This window comes from Haemorhous mexicanus, chromosome 5, assembly GCF_027477595.1.
Source record: "Haemorhous mexicanus isolate bHaeMex1 chromosome 5, bHaeMex1.pri, whole genome shotgun sequence".
Lineage (NCBI taxonomy): Eukaryota > Metazoa > Chordata > Aves > Passeriformes > Fringillidae > Haemorhous > Haemorhous mexicanus.
Window position 1 is genome coordinate 61,759,272 of NC_082345.1, and position 23,852 is coordinate 61,783,123.

At 41.2% G+C, this 23,852-nt stretch overlaps 1 protein-coding gene across 1 annotated transcript in view; it reads left to right on the top strand.

The window, feature by feature from the left end:
* Positions 1 to 11,718: 11,718 nt before the first annotated feature.
* Positions 11,719 to 23,852, top strand: part of LAMB4 (laminin subunit beta 4) — a 39,636-nt gene continuing 27,502 nt past the window's right edge. The window contains exons 1-12 of the mRNA XM_059847935.1: positions 11,719 to 11,722; positions 12,034 to 12,191; positions 15,244 to 15,379; positions 17,003 to 17,076; positions 17,697 to 17,885; positions 18,034 to 18,097; positions 18,641 to 18,855; positions 19,744 to 19,864; positions 20,520 to 20,708; positions 21,811 to 21,990; positions 22,692 to 22,801; positions 23,257 to 23,336. Coding sequence (XP_059703918.1) covers positions 11,719 to 11,722; positions 12,034 to 12,191; positions 15,244 to 15,379; positions 17,003 to 17,076; positions 17,697 to 17,885; positions 18,034 to 18,097; positions 18,641 to 18,855; positions 19,744 to 19,864; positions 20,520 to 20,708; positions 21,811 to 21,990; positions 22,692 to 22,801; positions 23,257 to 23,336 — 1,520 coding nt within the window. The remainder of the gene's footprint in view (positions 11,723 to 12,033; positions 12,192 to 15,243; positions 15,380 to 17,002; positions 17,077 to 17,696; positions 17,886 to 18,033; positions 18,098 to 18,640; positions 18,856 to 19,743; positions 19,865 to 20,519; positions 20,709 to 21,810; positions 21,991 to 22,691; positions 22,802 to 23,256; positions 23,337 to 23,852) is intronic.

Sequence of the window (23,852 nt, forward strand, 5' to 3'; positions counted from 1 at the left end):
TTGGTCTTTCTGTAACATCAGTTTTCCAACTCAACCCGACTTCTGGTCTTCTGAGAGATCCTTTTTTAAGTTATCCTAGTGAAGATTTCTTGTCATAGGGCCTCAGAAGAAGACCAGTCCTGCTCACTGAAAGGAGGACGATGTTAAAACTACTGAGGCAACCTGAAGCAATCCCACTCCCCATTGTGTAAACAGAATGGCTTTGTTCTACATAGTGGCCACTGTTTTCATACATAATTACTTACTACTACAATTTTTTTTAAGATAAATAATCCCAATTCTTATATAGAATATTTCTGTGACTTAGCTAACATTTAAGATGCAATTATATATTTCAAATATACAGCTGGATTGCATATATACAGCATATAAATATATATTGCATATTATATATTGCAGCAAATACAGCTGTTTCATGACGCTCGTGGGGAGCTCACAAGTGAGCTGAGGTAAGAACTGTGCTGTGTTACAGCGAAGTACTGTGAAATCTGTGGTTGAAAAATGTTACAGCGTAGTCTTCCTGGGTTTTTTGTCCTTTTCCTAACAGTTTAAATTGTTTAGTGCAGACAGATAGCCCTCTCGAAGTTGAGTCTTTCATTCAGCAGAGATTTGCTGTATGCTGTTGATAGATTGTATGGTATCTGTGGGGAGGAAAAGAGCATTGCTCACTGAATTGAATTCCTGTCCAGATTACAAATGTCAGGTTGTAATAAACCCGATCTTTCACTGCTTGGCTATTTTTAGTAATTAGATCATTATTACAAAACAGAAACATTTTGATAATTGATTAAGTTACATAAAAACGCTAATCCTTCCACATAATGTTCTTGAGTTGTCTAAATATAGCACAAGGCCATGAGGAGACCAAGACACACTAGCATATGTTGTGACCTTCAGTATTTCTTTTATTTTAATGTTCTATTTTCTGTTCTTTGGAACACTGTTTTCCTGAAAAAAACCACATGACCATTAATAAGTAGGTTTCCGAAAATTTCTTTGAAGCTGTATTCGCAAATATACTGTATTTTACTCCTTTGCTACAAGCTTGTGTTCAGTTTCAGCATAAACTTATTATTGAAAAATATCACTAGTCTTAAAAACATGTATGGTAGGAGGTATTTGGCCTTCTGCAGGATTAGCTGTTTGGGAATGGTGTTAGCTGGCATAGTGGAGGGACAAGAACCGTTTGCCTTGATAGAGGAAAGACATTGCTATTTATTAACTGCATTAAAGACACTAAAGTCTTTCTCAGGGTTTGGGAGAGGTCTGGATAAGCTGTATGTGAGGTGATAGTGATACTAGTATATTCATAAATAGTAGGACATGGTTTTACTAGTATTTTATAAAAAAAAATACAAGTTGTAGTGACACTTGTGGTGTTAGAATTCTATACTAGTAGTATTCATATGAGGTGATGCTTAGTCAGCAGAAATCAGCATATTTCCCCCAAGTTATTGTTAACTCTGTGTACTATGCACATTTTTCTGTTTGGGCTCTGTAAGTGTCGTAGACAGGTAGGATTATAAACAAAGGCCTTATGAAATCAGGCCTCACTCTGCTAAAATTGCCAAAGCTGGCCTGTCATTTCTTCTAAGTGCAGCTAACAAGCAATTTGCAAGTTCCCATGTGAAGCTATGTCGAGAATGAGAAGTTCATTTAACACAACAATCTGTTCTGAGGGTGAAAAACAAATACACCTGTGTGAACAATAAGATTTGTCCCATGGGAACCCACAAAGGAAAAATGTAAACATATCTAGGATAGGACATTTGATAGACATATGCAATAGCCCCTAGTGAACAATGAACTGAGTTTCACTGTATTGCTGACCAATTAGGTTGAACACCTAACAGTGCCTTCTGATATTTCCTATATATATGAGCTTTGTAAATAAAGAATTGTCTTTCTCCATGAAGAATCTCGGCTGATTTATTCCAAGATATAAGAAATTAGACTTTAGAGTTTTCTTGTGAGTTTGTCTCACAATATTCCAGCAGGCCACATGGATTATAAGGAACTCTTGACAAACTGGGACAAAGGTTTTGCTTTATAAGAATATTATTTTGATTTTTATAATAAAGAACATGAACTCCATATATTGCTGAGGGATTTAAAAATTTATTTTATCATGCTTGTTGCTTTCTGTAACAATTTGGATATGACTGGTAAGACCTGAACCTTGCAATAACAAGAACTGGTTGTTAAGCTTTATCTAGCCAAGGCGTAATCTGGCAATTACAAGGGTTTCAGTTAATTTTCAGGACATTTCTGCAAGGCAATCTGAAGGGGAAGGATACTCTTAAGTGAGCAATTCATCATGGGCCTCAGTAGCTCCAATGCATTCTAACTCTTCAAATAGCCACTGTATTTCTGACTTGTCCTCTCTGGGAATGGAGATCTTGTAGCCGTGTGGGTGGATTGCCCTGGTGCATTTTTAGCCTCTGTTCCTGCATGGCAATACACTTTTATGAACTGCTAGCACATGGCACTTTCATGCCCATCTGTCTAAACAACAACTTTCAGCTACAACTTTGAACATATTCTCTGTAAACTCCTGCCCAACTTTCTTCACATCTTTCTTGCCCAGTCTATGTCTCTATGATTGCCTGTGGACTTTTTCAAAACATTAAATCTTTTTGCTACCAGGGTACCTGAATCAGCTGCTTGTCTTCCCTCTCCCCAACTTCAAATTGATCCACACTTCCCCAAAGCTCTGGTCCTTTTCTGTTTTCTGTTTCAGGCTACTTACCCTGTGAGATATACCAGAGACCCTGAAGTGCCATCTGGCTCAGGGTTCACAGACATTGACTCCCTTGACCCTGCTGCCAGGACCTTGGGGTAATGGTCACAAACTATCTGGTGAGAAAGGACAGGAAGCATGAGCAAACCAATTGTTGTTGAAATGTCCTCCATGTAGGTGGTCAGCGGGGGAAAGATTGCTTCCTGCCTTCTTCTGATGAAAAGGAACTGCCTCAATAATGGCTTTTGAAAGTAAGAGGCATTTCCTGCTCCAGCTTTGCTGCTGGCATTTTCTGTGCTTGGCTGGGTTTCCATCATACCCAGCTGCTCCTTCCTGGTCATGACAACACTTTCCTTCCATTTGACAAGAGCAGATCAGCAAAGTGAAGTAAGACAAATTTTTTCCACTTTCTTCCATCTGGTATAATTAAATACTTGAGAGAAAGCAGGGCTTATATATTCTTGATCCTCAGGAAAATATATGGTCCACCAGTTCCCATCTTACTTGCATGCCATGTTCTGGGTGTGCTACTGTTATGTTGGTTATATGGTTAGGGTCCATGACAAAATCTAATTATTCTTCTCACTTATGTGTGACTTCTGTGTAATGCTGCCTGTGTTTGTACAGATTTGGGTGTTACAGGATAGACACAGTTAACACTAAACAGCTGATAGTCAGCCAGCTATCATTCTGTCATGCTTTTGGGTAATTAGCATGCACATGTTGGGAGATTTCACAGAATCTCAAAATAGTCTGAGTTGGAAGGGACCTAGAAGGATCATCAAGTCCATCTTTTAACTGGATGGCCCATATGGAGATTGAACCACAACTTTGGCATTATCAGCACCATGCTCCCACCAACTGATACCTCTGGAAGCCTTTGTATCAAAGCTCATTTGGGACTGAAAATGAAGAATCTCCAAAATGTCAGTTTAGCTGTTTATATTGCCAGGATATTTATATTTACAGGATCATCTGACTCCTGTCTGCTCTGTTCTCATTCTTCTGCAACCAGGAATCTTGTGGGTGACCACGGGAGAGGGGCTGTGTAAGAATGCTGTAGTGGTGCTCAGCCAGACACCATGCCTCTAACAGGTGTTGGTAACATCACATTTACCAGTTATTTCTCCATGAAGACAGATCTTTCTGAAGATTATTCATCTCAGCCTAAATGTGCTTTAGTGATATGCGACTTCTAGTGATATGTGCTACTTTTATTTTTCCTATTATATAAGAAAGACACCATTTCTTACAGCCAGTGAAGTAAGGAGAAAAGTGGTTTCAGTCCATCTCACATTTACTAACCAAAATGAATGTAAATGAACCAAAATTGTTGTATTCCATGTCAATCTGAAACAAAATATTTAATTTTGAAGTCCTTGTAAAAAATAAACAGAAACTATGAGGGCAGATTTCTTTCATTTCAGAGACCAGTAGTTCAGGTGCTTCCCAGGAGGGTGGAAAAGGTGATTTCACTTTGTGCTTCTGACTTAAGGACTAGAGCCAGTGGCTCCCATGGGAACTCTTTAATCACTGAGATCTGGTAGCTCTCAGTGAATGCTTTTGATGCTGCTGTCACTGCTGTTGTCCTCCAGTGGACATGATCTCTCTGCTCTTTGTACTTCCCAAACCGAAGCTGTCATCCTCCTGTCTTCCAGGTTCTTTACCTGTTTATCTAAATTTCCTAGGTTTGTTTGAGGGAACTTGTGGAATTGACTGCTTTTCCTTTGATTAATTTTTAAATTGTGGCCTTTTGGCTTCTTAGTTTTTGTTTATTCACTCCCCCCACCTCCACCAATAAAACCCCCCAAACATACATCTGACTTCCCAAACAGACCATAGTGTGAAAGTTTGTTGCATTAGTAAGAAAATCTCTCTATGCCCGTGGGCCAGGGCTTCCTCAGGGGCCAGAGAGATTTTCTGAGCTCAAGATAATTTCTAAACAACATCAATTCAACATTTGCAGAAGAATTTACTTTTACCTAGAGAAAAATAGGACAATTTAGGCTGATATGCATGAAAAATCTAATAATAGGGACATAAAACAGGACATGGCCATAAATTTGGACAAATAAAAATAGAACAATCTTTTCTTAGCATTTTCAGCAGTACAAAGACCATTAGCAGAATAAGGACACTGTTATGCCCTAATAACAGATACTGTGGTGCAACAAGCTTGCTGGTGAGACGCTTCTTGTTTAAGGCTGCAGCCACATATTCCTTTTCACTTTTCTTTCTAGTTTGCTCTTCCAGATTTCATGCGCAGTAATCCATTTTTTCCTTCTTAAATTTAGGGAGAATAACTATATCTGACTAACAGGCCAGCAAAGCAATGAAAAAGTTAAAGTTTCAAGCCATTGTTTATTGAAATGAGAAGGTTCTTAGGAGTCCTGTTGTACTGCATGGCCTCACTGAGAAAACTTAATACGAGACTGCCTTTGGGTATGTGACAGATTTCTCATCCTCCCAGCCCCTACTACCAGCAGAGAAATATCAGGACCTTAGGAAATAACGTGAAACTTTTATCTTAAATATACATAGCTTGACTATGACTTTTAAAATCACACTGGTATTTTAGAATAAATACACTGTCTTTATTGTGCTTCAGGAACGTTATTCTTCAGTTTAGTACTCCTGCCAAAACCACACTGCTGCTTCTCCCGCCCACCCCTCCAGCTGGAGGCGCAAAAGGCAAGGCTCACAGGTTGAGATAAGAGCAATTTACTGGAAACAGCAATGAGATAAGACAGCCGACAGTAAGAGCAACAATAATAACAACAGAGGTATACAAAGGAGGGAGTGATTCACCTGCAGAAATGCTCCCCATTAACTCCTTGACAAATAAACAATGCTGGAAGGATTCCCCCTGCCATGTTTACTGCACTGAAGAAAAGAGAATCCTCGCCTCCTGCCCCGACCTGAGCTGGTATTGAATAGTATCGGGGTCCTGGCCACTCCCCTCCCATCTACTGCAAAAGATTAACCTGTCCTGGCTGAAACCAGGACAGTCTTTAGGGTTGATTGCTACTATCAATGCTGTGCCTGCCTGGGAGATAATATGCAAGTTGAAGCTACATTTCTTGTTTTTGGTGGAGAAATCAAAGACTTCAAACTTGCACACTAAAGGTGAAGGGCACTGTGGGGTGCTGTGACTGTAAGAAAAAGAGGAAACTTCTCATAAATTACAAATAGACTTGACATCCTTTTGAATTGTGAAAAAGCTCTTTAACAATATTTATTAAATACAAGTTTTAAAGTAGTTGTTTCCTTCAGAGTACACAAAATGGAGCAGAAGCCAGCCAGTCGGATGTGGAGGTGAGGAGGTTGAGGTGTAGGATAGCCTTTCTCTCCTGTCACATCTAAGTTCTGTAGCCTATCTCTTTGCTGTCCTTAGCTCTCTCCTGGTCAAATTTTATTAGAAAAGGCCCTAATCTTACCTGGTTGCAAATTTTCTGAAGTAAACAGGGCAAGAGGTCTTACCCCTTTTAATGTCGTTACTAAAAGTGATCAGCTCGGGGAGGTGGATAGGTCCCATATTCCCTGCCTCTGCTCCCAAAGGTGACTCAGAAAAGAAATAAGTGTAGGTACTGCCCCCCATCCCCTAGAGAGCAGAGCTGACAGTCCCGTCGTCATTAAGGCGATAGAGCTACATCCCGGGTTCAATTCGAGAGTGCTGGTCCAGGGGGTCCTGGATCCAACTGACATCTTCTTAAGCGGGCCGAGGGACGACCGAGGTTTTCAGCGTCTCTGCTGGCTTCGGACCTCGCCCCTGCTGTCCAAACACTACTTTGATCTCTTAATTCTGTTTTGGCTCATTTCTTTTGGGGCATTTTCCGGGATTTGGTGGGGGTCCCATCCCGTTGCGTTCTGGGTTTTTGAGACTATATTTGCATGTCTCCTGAGATCTCCTCCCTTCCCCCCTGTCATCCTCTTGGCAGCAGGCAAGGGTGGTACTGAAAGAAGAATTCTCCACAATAGAGGGTTAACGACTTGATACTTAACAGGTGGTTACAACATTCAGCTAACAAAAGAACTCTCTTGGCCAGTGATCAGCTCCCAGCTCAACTTCAAACTCTGCAACCCTTTTTTAAAAAAATGGGTAACTCTTTTTTACTCATAACACTTACAATTCATTCTGGTTTTATTATTCAGTGCTACATTCTCTCAATATGTAAACCCACAAAAAGCTCAGTCTTTGACTTTGAGAAATTGTACTTTAGGCATAAGATATAGTCTTGAAGAAATGAAGGCAGAAACAAAAGAGGCGAGAGAGACTGTAGGAAGATAATTTTGATTTTCACAACGTTAGATTTTGTTCAAGATTTTGGCCATGGATGGGATTCTTCTCAGTACATTTTAGTTGCTTAAAGTACAAACATCTGTCCTAAACTAAGGAGCTGGGCTGCTCATGACCAAAGGAGAGCAGCAGATACCTTCAAAAGGGGATTTACCTGTTCCTAAAGATGGTGGTAGGATGAACTCTGTGGGTTTCCCTGTCTTTCTCCATTGACATGAAGGAAGCCCAAGTGATTTGTTTAGATTAAATACTTACTTTTCACACAGCAAGAATAGTCCTAGGCTCAAATAATTTAATTTCTTGAAAAAAAGTATTGAAATTTTAAAGTGGTGGCTCTACTCCTGCCTCTTCCCTCACTGCCGGCTGGTATCTGTGCAGGGAATACATGCTGCAGTGCTGACAATTCCCATCCTTTGTGTGTACTGAGGATATGCCTTGGGCCTAAGCAATGACAACCCTCAGACCTGTGATAACTTGAAAAATCACACACCAGTGCTATCTACCCTCCAGCCAGCATGGGACGAATGATGCATTATAAATCCAGATCCTTTACCTGTGCAGAGATTAAAGAAGCAAGAAAAAAGTTTCTTAATCCCTGCCTCAAGCAGTTTAAAACCTCCTTCTTGCTTGGGGTCCTACATAAATCAGAACAGAGGACTGGCTATATTCTGCCAATAAATCTTCCTTGATATTTATTTCTTGCATAAATTCTCTGTAACAAATTCTGAATTCCCCATGAAATATGTTAATAAAATGTCAACCAGTTTATAATTTAGTAGCATCATAGTAGTAATACTTTCTTCAGTTATGTATGTCTCTTTCAGGCAACATTTGACATATTGTGTGCACATAGAAAGAGAAATTAATATCTTAATATATCATTTAGTCTTTTTCCTAATACCAAAACCCACTAAGTATAAACCATCTGTACAATAATTAATCATGCATAAGTGCAAACCAAATGCAGATTAAATCAGCCTGAAAAAAGTCTCTCACAAGTAATTTCCACATGCATTTGAGGAAAATAATTTCAAAAAAATTAAATGTATGAATTATTTCCGCTAGAGTTAATAATTGTAATAGTGGCAGAGGACACTTAATACAGAGAATTGCAATAGGATTAAAGAACACACCTTTCTTTTTTTCCAAAAGAATAGGAACAACCAAAACAAAATGCAGTGATTAATTTATAAAACATATTTTGCTCATATAGAGAACCTCCTGTTTAAGGATGTGTGATGATACTTGACAGACTATCATGAATTAAGCCTTACAAACAGTCAGAGAAGAACTGATAACATATACGTCACCTCTAAAATTGTGTATCAAGGCAAACTGCTATGGTGAAAACTGGAATCACAGTGCTACATGTTTCAACAAAGACACCAGAAAACTGTAGCCAGTTCTGCACATGAGCTGTTGAACACTATTTCAGAGCTGCTCCATCACCGTGTTGCCCGTGACTGTGCTGTACCCCACACATCAGTGCTGTCCTGTGCTTGCTGCTGGGGACAGTTACAGGCAAAACTTGGGCTGAAATGCAAAGCCATGACTCAAGTTGCCATGTTGTCTTCAGCTTTAAATTGAGAAAAACCTAGTGCTCACACTGATGATCCAGAGTTTGAACTATTGCAGATTTGGCTCAGTATGTCCACATAAGTGCAATCACAGCTGTCTGCCAGGCAAGTTTACAGTCACCTCAGAACCCCAAACAGCCCTCCAGACCATTCACACTCCTGCTTAAACTCCTCCCAGGAGTTAAAGGATAACTCCTAGAAGGAGTTATCCTTTTTAGCCCACGGTCAGATAATCCAGAGCCACTAGACTTCTGATATTAACTAGTTATAAAGACTTTGATATTTGATTTCAAACCAGATCAACTGAACAGATGTTTAATTAATCAACAGACAAGATGTTGTTCGCCAGCACTTTAAGAATCCCAACCTTCTGTTTTCAGTTGCATGAACTTTTTCTGCCATGAGCTTAACCTGTCACAATTGTCTTTCAGTGAATATATTTGCTGATGCCAGAAGCAGAAGGAGTTCACAAATCAAGCTTTTGACAGGTTGCAGGCTGGGTCTCATTCTCACCTACACCTTGGTGCCTCGGGGGACATGCTGTCTTCTCCAGCTGAAGTGCACAGGTATGCCTTTGCTTGCTTCCCTCACTCAGCTCTGTTCATTCCCAGCTGAGACACTTGGCTGCCTGGAACCCAGGTAAGATCTCTTCAGTATTTAATTTTCCTGTAAAGCATGGAATCAAAATTTGTTGGGGTTTTTCTAGTCCTTGTTTGTCCATTACAGGGAGTGAGGTTTAGAGAGTTTGTGTTATGTGTCTCAGTATTAAGGTAGGAATTGGATGTGTAACTGCCAAGATTGCTCACCAGGGGCACCTGTATTTTACTACAGTGCTGTCACAGTGGTTGCAGCTTAAATCATCTCTGAGTCTGTACATTATTCTGACAGAGTATAAAATTTGAAGTCCAACACAGGGGAAAACATTTTCTCAGTTTTGCCTCGGATAGTGGATCTGTGGCCAGGTCTCTCTGTAGCCAGGCACAGCAGCATGGATGCTCACCAGCATTCCTGTCACATGCGAGGCTCTCTGTGGTTGTGGTAGGTGAGAATAGCTACAGCAGGTGAAAGCCTGGTGACCCTTGCTAGCTTTCCCTGCCTGTGGTTGCTGAAGTACTCATTAAGGCACAGCTGTGGTGTCAGGTGCTGCATAGAGCTGGGTGCACCAAGCCCACATGGAGCCTGTAACACCTGAAGTGCTTTTGTTTATGTTCCCACTCCTCTGGGGGTGTATTTCATTTAAGCTCACTCTGTACAGTGAAGGCTGTGTGAAGGTGAGGAACAAGAACACAGCTGGGTAAGCGGTGCTTGGGGCATGCTCATACAGGGCTGCCCCAGCAGCTGGAACTGTTTCAGGGCACACCAGCCTCCCTGGTTCCTACAGGTGGAGAAAGGTGGAAGATGCAAAGATGGGGGCAGGTTTGGTTTGGGAGTTCTACTTGGTGGTAGTATAATGGATTGTCTTTTATACCCATGGCTGCCTTTTGTTTTTCCAACAGTTTTGTGTTGGCAAGTTTCACTTTCTTCCAGGTAAATAGGAAGAGGAAGGGTGTCATAATGCCACAATCAACCTCTCTTGGACTCATGCTGAGTTTCCCCTGTACATTATTTTTTGCACTGATGCTGGCATTACTTGGTTTTCTTCACTACCCCTTAAGATGCACTTATATCAGGTTTCTGACAAAATTCATAGCACCTGAAATCAGGCACTTCTCAGTGGCATCTTCATTAGGACCTCTGACTGTCTTTTAAATTAATGAAAAAAAACCTAGAACCTCCAGAGAGAGAGCTAGATCTCTGCAAACAGCCCTGCTGAATCCACTTGTTTTTTTTGTTTTTGTTTTTTTTTTTTAATTTGAATACTATAGTATTTTAGCTGATAGCATTCTGGTTATATTTTATACTAAGTGTGAATGTGTTTTCAAGGTCTTCTCTGGAAGCCTTTGTGAAGTGCTTCTCTGCTTTCATTCAAGATTTTTTTTTTTTTTACAACTAAATCAAACCCAGGGCTTCCTTTTAGTCTTTATATTTTTATTATGTCTCTGTCACTTCACTAAAGGCTGGTTCTGGGTATACCTGTGTGCCCTGGTGAGTGAGAGAACCAAGTGATGGACCAGTTTTTCTCTTGCAGCAGTACCAGTCAGAGTTTGATGGGGAGGCATGATGAGGCTGGGGCTGGCCATCCTATTACACCTCAGTAAGTACAGATGCTACAGTGACTCAGGCCAATTTTGAAATATTATCATGTGATTTACACACCTTTCCAAGATTTTGTTAAAGCACTTCTTTTAAGAAAATGCTACTGAGAAACACGTGACAGTGAATCTTTATTCCCCACTCTCCTGCCAGTGGGGGACCTATGAGATATGATATCTTCAAGTACAAAGAAAACATACATGTTGTAATTGAGTCTAATTCAGGTCCTGAAAGGGGCAATCAACATCTGCTAATGAATAATCAGCATGGATTTGTATAACTAAAAAGAGCAGGCTAACTAAACATAGGCATTGCTTTACATCTGAAGAGTCGTGTCACTCATCATCTGAATTATAGCCTGAGCCATAGAGTGAAATCTGTCTATAAATTGCTGTATTTTTACTGTTGTAGTTGTATTTCTAATGTTTTGTGAGATCTTCAAGTATCAGTTGTAGGGATTTTTTAACTGCACCTTTTCTAACAAGTTGAGCCAAGTAAAGCTGAATGGATATAGCCTCCAAGGTACCCATTCCTTTGCAGAGTTTCAGGACAGAACTTGTTTAAAAGGAAAAGCCCTGTAAGGGAAGTCTTAATATAATAGGGAAAATACTGAAAGTTGTTTCAGGCAAAACAAAGAAATCCTGCAATTATTCAGAGAATTCAGAATTACTCTTTTAATTTATTAATGACCACTTCATGGGGTCTGACAGGGCTCTGATATTGGACTAGGGATTCATTGCAAATTAAAAGAAAATCTGGGGGACCCCTGATATCAATTCTGATCTCAATCCTGGTCTCATTTCCACCATTATAACTTGGAACACTTATTTCAACAGAAATAAGAGGAATTAATTAAAATCTGTTTCTATTCACAGAGTCAGTTGAAATGATCTTTTGTAGGATTCCTGGCAATGGGTATGTCAGGGTGGGAAGCATAATAAATTATTGCTCATGGCACATTACTTTTCAGTAAAAATGCCAATGTGCTGAAAATTAAAGTTTTAGCATAGATTTGCAATATGGTAGCTATATTTTTTATTATTATTTTACAGCTATTGTGTTCATTACTGAAGTTCTTTAAAAAATGTATAACTAAGGACAAAAAGGGTGCAGGCAAAGGATAATTGAGTTTTCTGCTTGTGTTGGGATTTGACTGATTTTGTCTGGAGAATACTGCTGGTTACACAAAAAAAATTAATCTTTCTTTGATCTTCTGTTCTGCTCAGTGCTGATAAGACCCCAGCATGCACAGCATGACTGTGGTGCTGGGTCCTGCCACCCAGCCCTTGGTGACCTTCTCCAGGGCCGTGGCAAGCAACTGACAGCCTCATCAACCTGTGGGATGAGCAGCCCTCAGAAGTACTGCATTATAGGCTACCTAGAGGTTGGTTTGCTCTTTCTTTTTTAATAAACTGAACTCTCTTACTAACCATATTCTCACTCTTCCTACTAACCTTATTCTCATCTGTATAGGGAATTTGCCCAGACTGGGAAGTTCCTGTGGGAGTTATCTGAATAATTATCAGACAGTGTGACACTAAGTCTGGTGGAAGGCTGTGCCTCACTGCAGCACATATGGAGGGTTTGGCAGCAAACAGCCTCCACAGTGATGTATCTTCTCAAGGGGGAGAAACATCCCTGAGATGCACAGGGATTGAGCACAGGAATTTCTGAAGGGGCTTTGCTCTGCAAGTCTTCTTCCCCCTCAGGCTCCAGAGGTGAAGCCCATGGTCTGTGTGTGTGAGTACAGGGGGAGTGGGGTCCCACAGGCTGCAGGACCTTCTCCAGAGGACATGTCCATATGGTGTTGAGACCTGAGGCAGCCTGTTAAGAGATTTACACCATACACTCTCCTCTCTTTTGATCTGAAATGAGGCCAATGTTGCTGAGAGCTGAAAGCTGCCTCTGAAAAGGAAAGACCTAATGCTGTGGTCCAGGCTTTGGCCATGTGGGTGGGTCAGCAGATCCAAAATGGGGCTGCCCAGAGGGATGCCTCTCACTCCATGGCTGCAGTGAGGAGGGGAAACCACTGGGTATATGGAAGGTGTGCAGAAATGAGGACTCCCCTCTTGTACATCCTGGAGGACTTGGCCCCACTGAGCTAATGAATTGTCACAAATAGAAATATTGTCACTATATAACAGTCTAGGCTGAAGAGGAAGTTAAAATACAGCTTAATTTATAATCAATTGAAAATAATTACAGTTTATGATCTTCTAGCTTAACGTTGTGACACATTTGCAGAGTAAAGTATGGACATACAAGCCCTGATTCAAGTTGCACATTGTATCCAGTTTTCTACAAAATGTAAATATCTCTTTCCTTTGCTAAAATAGTCTGAATCCTCTTTCTGGTCCTAAAGCTGGATGATTGCCTTTTATTCTTGCTTTTTAGGAGGAGATCAAAAAGCAATAAAAAAATTCATATTTTCACTTGCCTGTACTTATCCTTTGAATTATGTAAATACAGACTCATGAAAAGGAGCAGCTGTTCTGCAATAATCCCTGTGATTTAATGCTGCTTCAACATATCTTGACCCCTGGTGGCTGTCTCCTCAAGAGGGTGAAAACGACAAACTGCTGCTTTGCAGAGCTTGAGAGAGAGAGGGACCCTTTGTCAATGTGTTCTGCTCCATCAGCTTGCCTTAAATGTGTTGTCACCTACAGTGCATCAGAGTACCACTTCACTTTCAATTTGTTTTCTCACCAGCCCATCTTGAATTCTTTGCTGGAGGCAGACCAGGAAGTTTTGCATCTTACATCTTGTAAACCAAAGTTCTTCCTCTCCTTTCCTCATGACCTGTGCCAGATTTCTTAAGAGCAAACCTTACTCATGAAAGTGGGTATTAGTCACTGTGGCAAGCTACCAAGAACAAGGATTTAGCTGGGATTCAGATGGGGAAAAAATAAAATTCAACTGCTTTGTGTTTGGAAAGAAGCACTGCAAGTAATGTTTCATCTTTAATATGTCTTACTGTTTTTAAAATGTAGGTTAAGTGGGTTTTAGCTCAATGATTGGATTTACTACTTACATATGTTTTGAAAGGAAAAGACAGGGCACTCAGTGTTGAGGAGAGTATAAAGCTGCACAATTCAGAGGCAAATAGGATCTGCCAGACATGGACGTGCACATGCTTCTCCTTTGGAGCAGATTTTTATGGAGCAAACTTAAATATAAGTTGCCCCAGTGTCATATTGTTTGTCTATAAAAACCAGAGTATGAGAGTGCATGGTCCTTCCAACTGCTTCAACAACCTGAGCTCTCCTTACCAGAGCTTTGTGAAATGAGATGACAGAGTGTGTTTTTTTTTTTTTTAATTTCTCGCTCATCTGCTAAAATGTGCATTCATGCATTTGTCGAGTGTAGTATAGAGTGACTGAATATCATACATAATTACCATGTTTAAAATACATTAATTATACCTGTAAATCTATTTCTCTTCATTTATTTAAATGCAAATAATTCCCAGGTGATTTCATAATGCAAAGATATTAAAACCATTCCCAATTCTTTGTGGATCCTGAGTGTGCCACCCATCTCCTTCTGGGTCATTTCCAGTCTCCCAGCCATGGGCACTGAACTCATGCCTCCTCGTTCAGTTCCCTCTGGGAACTGTGTCATCCCCTCTTCCTCCTGCCACTGTCCCCATGAGCCAGGCACACAGCTTGGGCATCACCTTCTGCTGTGGCTTATTCCTGCATCCTCCCACTATGCTCTGCCCAAATCTCCTGGAGTCAGTCTGCGCAGTGCATCCACCCCTGCCCACCCTGCTGAACACTTCCCTGGGACCCTGCTGGCTGTGATGGCTGCTCAGGCTCTCCACATGGCCCAGCACAGGCCATCTCCCAGCCCAGCATCTTAACCTTGTCACCTCTTCTTTCTCTCCTGCTCAATCCCCATTTTATCACCTTAAACAGGAACTTCTTGCCTCACTATCAAAGCCTCTCATTCAGAACTGAGATATATCAGTTAATCATCACTCCCTTCATCTTTTGCTTGTAACATCTTCAAATGTTATCCTTGTATCCTATTGATATCCTGATTTTCCTTTTTGGCATTGGCTTTAAACTTTCACTTTAAAGTTCCCCTATGCTTCAAAAGACACTGACAGCAGTCAGGGTGGTGGTGTCATCCCAAAGCAACTACTTATCTGGAACCTGGTCTTTCTGAGATCCCTTCTCCACAACTGAAAAAGTGTAATGTTTATAAAGTGTAATTTTTAAGGAAGACCATGACCAACACTTACTATGTGCATGCTTCGTGCATATGATGGTTCTCTTGGGCTTGTATGTGAAAAGCCTGAGTGATTAAAAGCACAGGCATCCAAAGCAACAAGACAGGTTCTAGCCTTGCGATGGCATAAATATATGTAGATCCACTTATTTTTTAGTGAAGAATCCAAGTTAAGCTTTTATTCTGCTCATTTTGTTTTCCAGGCTGAAGAGAAGTGCTTTCTCTGTGATTCCAGATACCCATATAATCCCTATACCCAGCACAACAGTCACATGGTCGAAAATGTTATCACAACGTTTGAGCCCGAAAGGAAAAAAAAGTGGTGGCAGTCAGAAAATGGTAAGTTCCTTAGAGAAAATATTACTGCAAAATGTTTCTGTGGGGTTTCTTTACATAATGGGCTTTCACAAAGTTGCCTTCATGAAGAGATGAAAAAGAAACACTTGCTTCTCTTCTTTGATTAGGTAATACTGAGTGATTTAAACCCATTTGTGTGTAGCAAGATAAGATTTCAGGAAGTTTGTGTTTCTATGGACAGGTTTTAAACTCAGCACCTCCAAGAGCTGACCAGAGGATGTGTGGCAATGCTGGGTTATACATGAAAGCCATATATTTTCCACAGGGTGTCTTCCCTGACAGAAAATTTTCATTTGGGGCAAAATATACAGATTGAATGTAAAGACAGTCTGTAAAACACAAATACTTATTTTAAAAAACTATTTTTAAAGAACTAATAGTTTAGGAAAAAAACTAAATTAAGCCTGGCTATCAGCTCCCTTATTCTGATATTCTCAAGTTCCTTTTCTGCAGGGCTGTTCTTGATCCATTCATCCCCCAGCTTGTATTGATTCTGGGGATTGTCCTAACCCAGGTGTAGCACCTTGCACTTGGATTTGACAGATCTCATCAGACTGCCAGAGGCCCACATCTTGAGCTTTTCCAGGTCCCTCTGGATGGTCACTGATCCTTCACATGTGTCAGCAGCACCACTAGGCTTGGTGTCCTCTGCAACTTGCTGAGGATGTGTGCAATCCCAGAATTGATGAAGAGAGTATCCTTACAGCTTCTCTGGGAAGACATGCTAGGAGGAATAACATTTACTCTGTCTTATTTGACCTACAGTGATTATGTGAAAAGCATTTGACTGGTTGGAAACTAAGACATAGAAAAATAAGATAACATATTATCTCTATTTTGAGTATCCAATTGAAAATCCATAAGCCTTGTTTTTTCATGGAGTTTAGCAAGGATCTGTCACCAGCTTTATTGGACACCACAGCCAACAAAGCTGTGGGCCAGCTGTGAGAGCTTTCCTTGTAGTTTCTATTTTTCTTCTTGGGATGGTGTCTCATGCACAGCCTGGTCAGGAGGAGTCCTCAGATGGTGGATGCAGATGTGAACAATGGGGTATCAGCTGAGCTCCTGGAACTCTCTACAGAGAGTGGTGACTTCTGGAATTTCTTTCCGTATTTGTTGCAGTTTTGGAAGATGCCTGGTGCAGTAGTTCTGCTCATAACAAATTTCATATCTGGAAGTATAGAAGGGTTTAACAGTTCTGTTTAGCATTAAGAAAACACCTCATTTTTTTAGTTCTCTTTTTCTTTCTTAGCAATAAGTGAATTATTTGAATGGATTTAAAAAAATAAACCTAACTGGATATAGAAACACACAAACCCAGAATCCTACCATGCCCATCATTTACAGTCTGAATTATGTGAGCAGGACCTTCAGCCGCCTCCTGCAGTCTCAGTGACATGCAGCATTGCTGGTGACAGAGCCAGGAGGGCAGCACATTGTATTGCCCCAGAGAGAGAGGTCCAGCTGCACGGGTTTGGGCAAATAGGATGCCCTAAAGGGTCTGGCCACTCTGTTGGAAAAGGTATCTTTAAATCATCCATGGGAAAACTGTCAGCAACCCCTTCAATGTACACCTTGTGCACTTCATTGTCATTCTCTTTTCAGGCATTGACCATGTCAGCATTAGATTGGACCTAGAAACTTTGTTCCAATTCAGCCATCTTATCCTGACCTTTAAGGTACATCTTTTACCAGAGTTTTATGTAATACTATACACTAATTAACCACAGGAATAAATTGCTTAGAGAGGCAATGAAAGCTCCATTCTTAGAGGTTTGTAAGAACAGGTTAGATAAACACCTGTCAAGTATTGTTAAATTATAGTTGATCCTGCCTTAGGGGAGGAGGATAGACTGAACAGCTTCCTATTTTTGTGCCTTCTGAATCAATTTTCTATAAATTCAAGAATTAAAACTGAAAAAATACTTTGCAAAATTACACTCTAAAAATGTAGGACATATCTGAACTGCAGTTGTTCTTTCAATTTAGTTCCGTTCATGCATATCAATTATGATCCAGATTATTACAATTTTTTTTACTAAATTCCTAATTGTTATGGTAAACTTCCTTACTTAGAAACTAATCACATATCTGTATGAAATGTTACCTTTCCCTTTTGCTAGAGAGAGGTTCTAATGAGCTTTTTCAGAGACGCCTGTAACCATCACAGTACCTGTAATGAGCCTATAAACTCTCAAATACAAAATTTTAGCATCCTCCAAAGAGAAATATCAATGTTACAACCCCTGAGGTGTCTTATTAATGCTGGCTTAGGGAATTCTTGAAATGTTTCTTGCAGACATTTCGGCCTGCAGCGATGCTGGTTGAGCGCTCTACTGATTTTGGTCAGACCTGGAAAGTGTTTAGATATTTTGCACATGATTGTGCAGCTTCTTTCCCCAACATCTCTTCTGGTCCAGCAAAAAGTGTTGGAGATGTTGTTTGTGATTCAAGATATTCAGACATCGAGCCCTCCACTGAAGGCGAGGTACTGTCAAGTGTCTGTTTGTATGAGTTCAAATAATTTGTGGAACTGAAGTTCTCTTGTCTGTGTCTGCTAAAAGCAGAGGCCTGTCCTTTGATCCCTTTGGTGGCTGCTCATCCCATCTCTAGAGCTTTATTGATTTGTTTTGCAGGTTGTTTTAAAAGCTTTGGATCCCAGCTTTGAAATAGAAAATCCATATGTGCCATATATCCAAGGTATGGACACTACATGTTTTGTCCAGAGACGCTTTGCTGGTATTTCTTGTTTTGTACACTGAAAGGGTCAACAGCTCAGCTGGTGTAAGTCAATGATGTTGAAAATTAGCTACCTAAAGATCTTAGGGACACATTGTATTAATAAATTAAATGGGCCAGTCTTGTTGTCTAGTCCTGGGGGCAAACAGCAAAGCTCTGCAGAGCATATCCATGAAGCTAAACTTCTTTCCCTCTGGATTTAGGCCCAATCCACACTGCTTTTTGAGAGCAGTCCCAGAGGTACACATGAACCCATGAAGACAGTGGCTGGGAAAGTGCAGAGCAATACCAAGTAGGATGGCACACACTTACACAGCTGTGTGCCAGGAGTGGGTCCCTGCACTGCATTGCCACTGTAGGCATTACTGATCTTGGCCAATAGTGGATCATTTTCATTATTTCTTCACTATAGGAAAATTCTTGGATGACTGATTCAAGCTTAAGATTTCATACTGTACATTTTAGACTGAACTCAGGCTCCTGATCTCTCTTCTTTCCTTCCAGATCTCATTACACTGACAAACCTAAGGATCAATTTTACTAAACTCCACACCCTTGGAGATGCTCTGCTTGGGAGGAGACACAATGATCCCCTTGAGAAGTACTACTATGCCATCTATGAGATGGTTGTAAGGGGCAGCTGCTTTTGCAATGGCCATGCCAGCCAGTGTGATTCCATGCAGAACCTACGAGGAGATGTTTTCCATCAGTCTGGGATGGTGCGTCCTTAATGCTGTCTCCAAAAAGAGGAGTCTCAATTGGGTGTTTTGTGGGAAGGAAGAGATGGAGGGAGGGAGCTGAAGGAAGATCTCTGATAATCTTTGGATTGGCCATTTGCAACTGCTAGTTGTTAAATGTTTCAATGCAGACTCTTCCTTTGAAACCCGGGGTTGGAATGCACAGAAGCTGTCTTTGTTGACACTACTGTGGTGTTTCAAAAGCAGCTGGGACAAGACATGTTGATAATAGCAGCAGAATTCCAGAGCTGTAATGGTGCAAATGTAATGCAGTAAGTAGCCTATGGCATGTGCAGACTTGAATGGCCACTTGTTGGGTGCATTCCAAACTCCAGCTGGGCTTTGAGGCTCTGCAGTGGGAGAGGAGACATTGGCACAAAGAATAGTTGATAATGCAAAGCTAACCCATGAAAAATGGATTATTGAAAATTCCAGTAATGTGATTGCAAGTTTTTTCCCTCTGGGAAAAAGAGTTTTTTCTCCTGGAAAATATGTATCACAATATGAAGACATAGGGAGAGAGAGAAATAATCTAAAATGTTGATGTCTCCTTTGATATCTCTATAAGTAATTTTTTTCTAAATGTTGCTCAGTGGCTTTAAAACTATTTGGTTAATGTTTGGAGGTATTCTCCAGATCTTTTACTCAAATAATTGAAAATTATGTCAGCTGAGGGAGCCAAAGAGCTTCAAATTTTCCTGATCTTGCTGACATAACTTAAGCAAATACTTCTCCCTCTCCCTCTCCCTCTCCCTCTCCCTCTCCCTCTCCCTCTCCCTCTCCCTCTCCCTCTCCCTCTCCCTCTCCCTCTCCCTCTCCTCCCCTCTTTTTTTGTCACCTTATCTGCTCTCTGTTCTCACCACATTACAGGTCCATGGGAGATGTATCTGCCACCATAACACTGAAGGTTTCTCTTGTGAAAGATGCAAAGATTTCTACAATGATGCTCCCTGGAGGCCCGCTGAAGGGACACAAGATAATGCTTGCAAACGTAATATTTTCCTCAAACATGATATTTTCCTTTTTAATAGCCAGGAGTGGGTGTGGCACAATCCTAGTCCAATCCATAATGGGATGGCCAGGTTTCTGGGAGGGAGACTTTTTCATGCCTCCTCCAGAAAAACAGATTCCTGCATTCACAGGTGCAGTGTTATCCTATAAAAGGAAGAGCACTGTTTCATGTTCTTATTCTTCATACAGGGAAAAAAAAAAACCACCAACAAAGAGGGGAAAAAGCAGCTAATGCAAAAAAGATCATTCATTGGTTTGCATGGTGTTTTTCATGTGAGTGAAAGAATTTAGACAAGGCTAAATTATTCATTTCCACAGTAATGAGTAATGCAGTATACACAAGGATAATATATTAGGATCTGTAACAAGTATTCAGCTAGAGATTTCTTCAGCAGAGCAGTGTTCTCCACTGCATATCAGACACACTCACCTGCATTTCCAAGTTTAGGATACAGTTCAATCTGAAGACTCCAATTTTTTCCCCCTAGCTGTACAACACAAGGCCTGGGAATAATCTTGCTGGGCTCTGAAATCATACAAGTAACCAGTAACCCTGTGTTAAGTGTAGACAGCAATGTGGTCAGAGCACGGCATTTCCATGGTGTGAAAAGCCCACTTGTTTGCTTTGGTTTCAGGTTGTAACTGCAACAGCCACTCCAGCAGGTGTCACTTTGACATGGCCGTGTACCAGGCCAGCGGTGGGGTCAGTGGTGGCGTTTGTGAGGACTGCCAGGACAACACCACCGGCCAGCACTGCCACAGGTGCAAACCTTCCTTCTACCAGGATCCACTCAAAGCCATCTCAGATCCTCAGCCGTGCCTCCGTAAGCTTCCCTTTTTAACCTCTGTATGAGTGACTTAAAGAAGGGCTGTTCTGTTAGTGCTCAGGAGCTCTTAACCACGGAATGATTGTATGCAGGGGCTTTTATTGAAGAGCTCTGGGTGTCAGGGTACAGACCCAAATCTGACTCCGACATGGCTTCAGGATAAACATGTGTTTATACCCTTATCATTATATAACTACATATTAATTATTAAACTTATATTATTCTATTGTATGCACTGATTTTATCCAAGCACAGATTCTTGTAATTTCCATCAAAACCCCCAAACATACATTCTCATGATTCTTGTTACAATTAAACAATAATTATATCCAATTACCAAACAATCATTGTACTTAACAATGATATCATATCATATAACAATCATATAATTTATCATAGTCATTAAATGATTATACAGGTGCAGTTTTGCATGATCCAGTAAAGCCTAACATTTCCCCAGGGCCTACCAGGCCCAACCTTTCTTTCCAACTCTCCTGAATATCCCATGATTCTAGAAATATTTTATCCCTATATATCAGTTCTGGTTCCCTTTGCTCTGAGCCCTACAGCCATCCCCATGCTTAAATGTCCACATGGTTGTAAAAATGTTACCAAACCTATAACACCCAAACTGCCTTACTAAGTAGCTGCATGACAGTATCCTCCAACCAGCATTGTGAAAAGAGCTGCATATTCCAACTCCTTGCTAAACAGAGCTTAGAAATCCAGCAAAGCTATCATTTTTCTTGACCAAGGTCAATATAAATATGAATAGCAGTAGTGATGTTACTTCTGTGACCTTCAGCAATTACAGAAGAGGCTCCAAAATGATGGGAGGAGTAAATAACTTTTGCTAGATACCTGTCATATGCACGAAAAATAATCTTTCAGACATGAAAACTCTTCTTCTGAAAGATGACCTAAATTCATTATTAATAGGATGGAGAAAACACTCTGAGTATTATTTAATTGTAGCAATTGATAGGCCTGAAAAGTCCTTAAGGAGGCAAGGGCAGATCACCAGTAGCTCTGTAATTGCATTTTCATGCTCACATCTACATATGCTTTTTTTTGTGTGTCTCCCTGACCCTGCCTGCAGCATGCAACTGTGCCCCCGAGGGCACCTTGCCCGAGGGCGTGTGCGAGAGCCGCACGGACCCCGCGCTGGGCACGGTGGCAGGGCGCTGCCCTTGCAAGGAGAACGTGGAGGGCGCTCGCTGCGACAAGTGCAAGGCAAACTACTACGGGCTGAGCAGCAGCGACCCCCTGGGCTGCCAGCGTATGTAAAACACCTCTTCTAGTCTCCTTTCCAAAGCGTTTGTAAGGCATGGAGGTAGTTGAATGCACAGATCCACACACTAGTGCTCTTGTGACTTGAGTCACAAAATAGCCGCTTGCCTACTGTAATTGAACATCTACAAAATTCAAGTTTTCTGGTGCAGCATCCAAGACTGAAACAATGCAAAATCACTTTCAGAATGCACAGTATAATATAACAGATCAGGCTATTGTTAATAGAAAGGTTATTAAATATGCATCTTAATTGAAAAGGGATATTGAGATGGCAGGAGCGCTGCCTTGCCAAGAGAACTTCCAGCCAACCATTCCTCTGAGAAAGGCTTGGTGAAAGCATGTCCCACCCCTGCCCAGGTGCACTGTGGGTTTGTGAGCACATTATGCCCACACCAGGTGCTCAGCCACACACAAGGACTGCAGTGCAGATCAGCACACAGCCCTTGGCAAACCACTGCTGAGGCCTTCTGCCAGTGCCTCTGCTCCCCCCAGAGAGGGACCCACCGAGGAAATTGTCCATTTCCAGGGCAGTCTGAGGGCTGGAGGGTGCAGGGGCACATTCATCTGCAGAGTGTCTATGTGGAGGATGGAGTCTGCCTGTCATGCTGATGCCACATCTAATGTCAATGCCAGTCCTGGGCTGTCACTGGGCCCTGCAGAGGTAACTGCACTTTTCTGTCTCTGCAGCCTGCAACTGCGATCCCTTGGGCACTTTGCCCTTCTCCGTCTGTGATCCTGCCACGGGAAAGTGCCTCTGCCAGAGGTTCACCACAGGGCAGCGCTGTGAAAGATGCCTTGTATGTACTCAGTTTTTGGGTTTGCTTCTGCATGTTGTTGTGGAAGTCTCTTCACCCATCTCACACCTTTTCATTGCCACAAAAGTAAACAATTAGTCAAAATTCAAAATAATTTTATAGCTGTATGCTCCCAATTTGCATTGACACATCTGCTTTTCTTTCACTGCTCCCAAATATTTGTGTAATTAAATTGCAGGGGAGGAGCACTCCCAGGAAGGAAAGGAAATGCAAAATTATGTCCTTGATCCATTTTAGCTGTTTACAGAGCAATTTGCTTGTACAAGTGGGTAAATATCTGGCTCTTGCAGTGGCTGAGCACCCCTGGTATCCGGTAAGAGGAGCAATCTCCCATGGCCAAGCGCAGTAGCGCTCCATTGTTCATCCAGCAGAACAAGTTTTGTTTTGCTTTGCATACTTAAACATTTGCCATAAAAGAACTTTTCTTTTTATACCAGGCAGGATACTGGGGTCTTGGCAACAACTTGTATGGCTGTTCTCCATGTGACTGTGATATTGGTGGATCCCAGAGTAATTTGTAAGTTAAAGTTCTTCAAGTTATTTCTTGGCTTTAATTTTTGTAAACTCTTAGGCTAGATTTTCTGGTTAGGTTAATACAGCCACAGTTCAGATAGGAAAAGAGAATGTAGATGGAATTTCATCATATACAAACAGTGTAAACTTGGGTGGAGATCTTGGAAATTTATTTGTGGTAAAGGGATTTACCTATTTCCTTTGAAGCCAACCTTAAATCTGGTTGAGCCTAGATGTGTTTAATATGAAATATAAAACATATGCCTCGAGAGAACCAGAGGCCCTAATATTATTAGAAATTAGAAGTCGGAGATGAGATTTTTAACTTGGCCTCCTACTTTAAATTCTAGAATTTTTTTTCTGGGTCCTATTTGAAATGTATGATTTAGAAGCAAGGTTGGTTTTAGTTAGGCTCCTCCAAAAATCTGTTGGGCAGGGTTCTTCACTACTGCTGTTAGGCTTCAGACAGAGGAGCACACAGTCCCATGCTGTAGAGCAGCTCCTTGTGGCCGAGTAAATC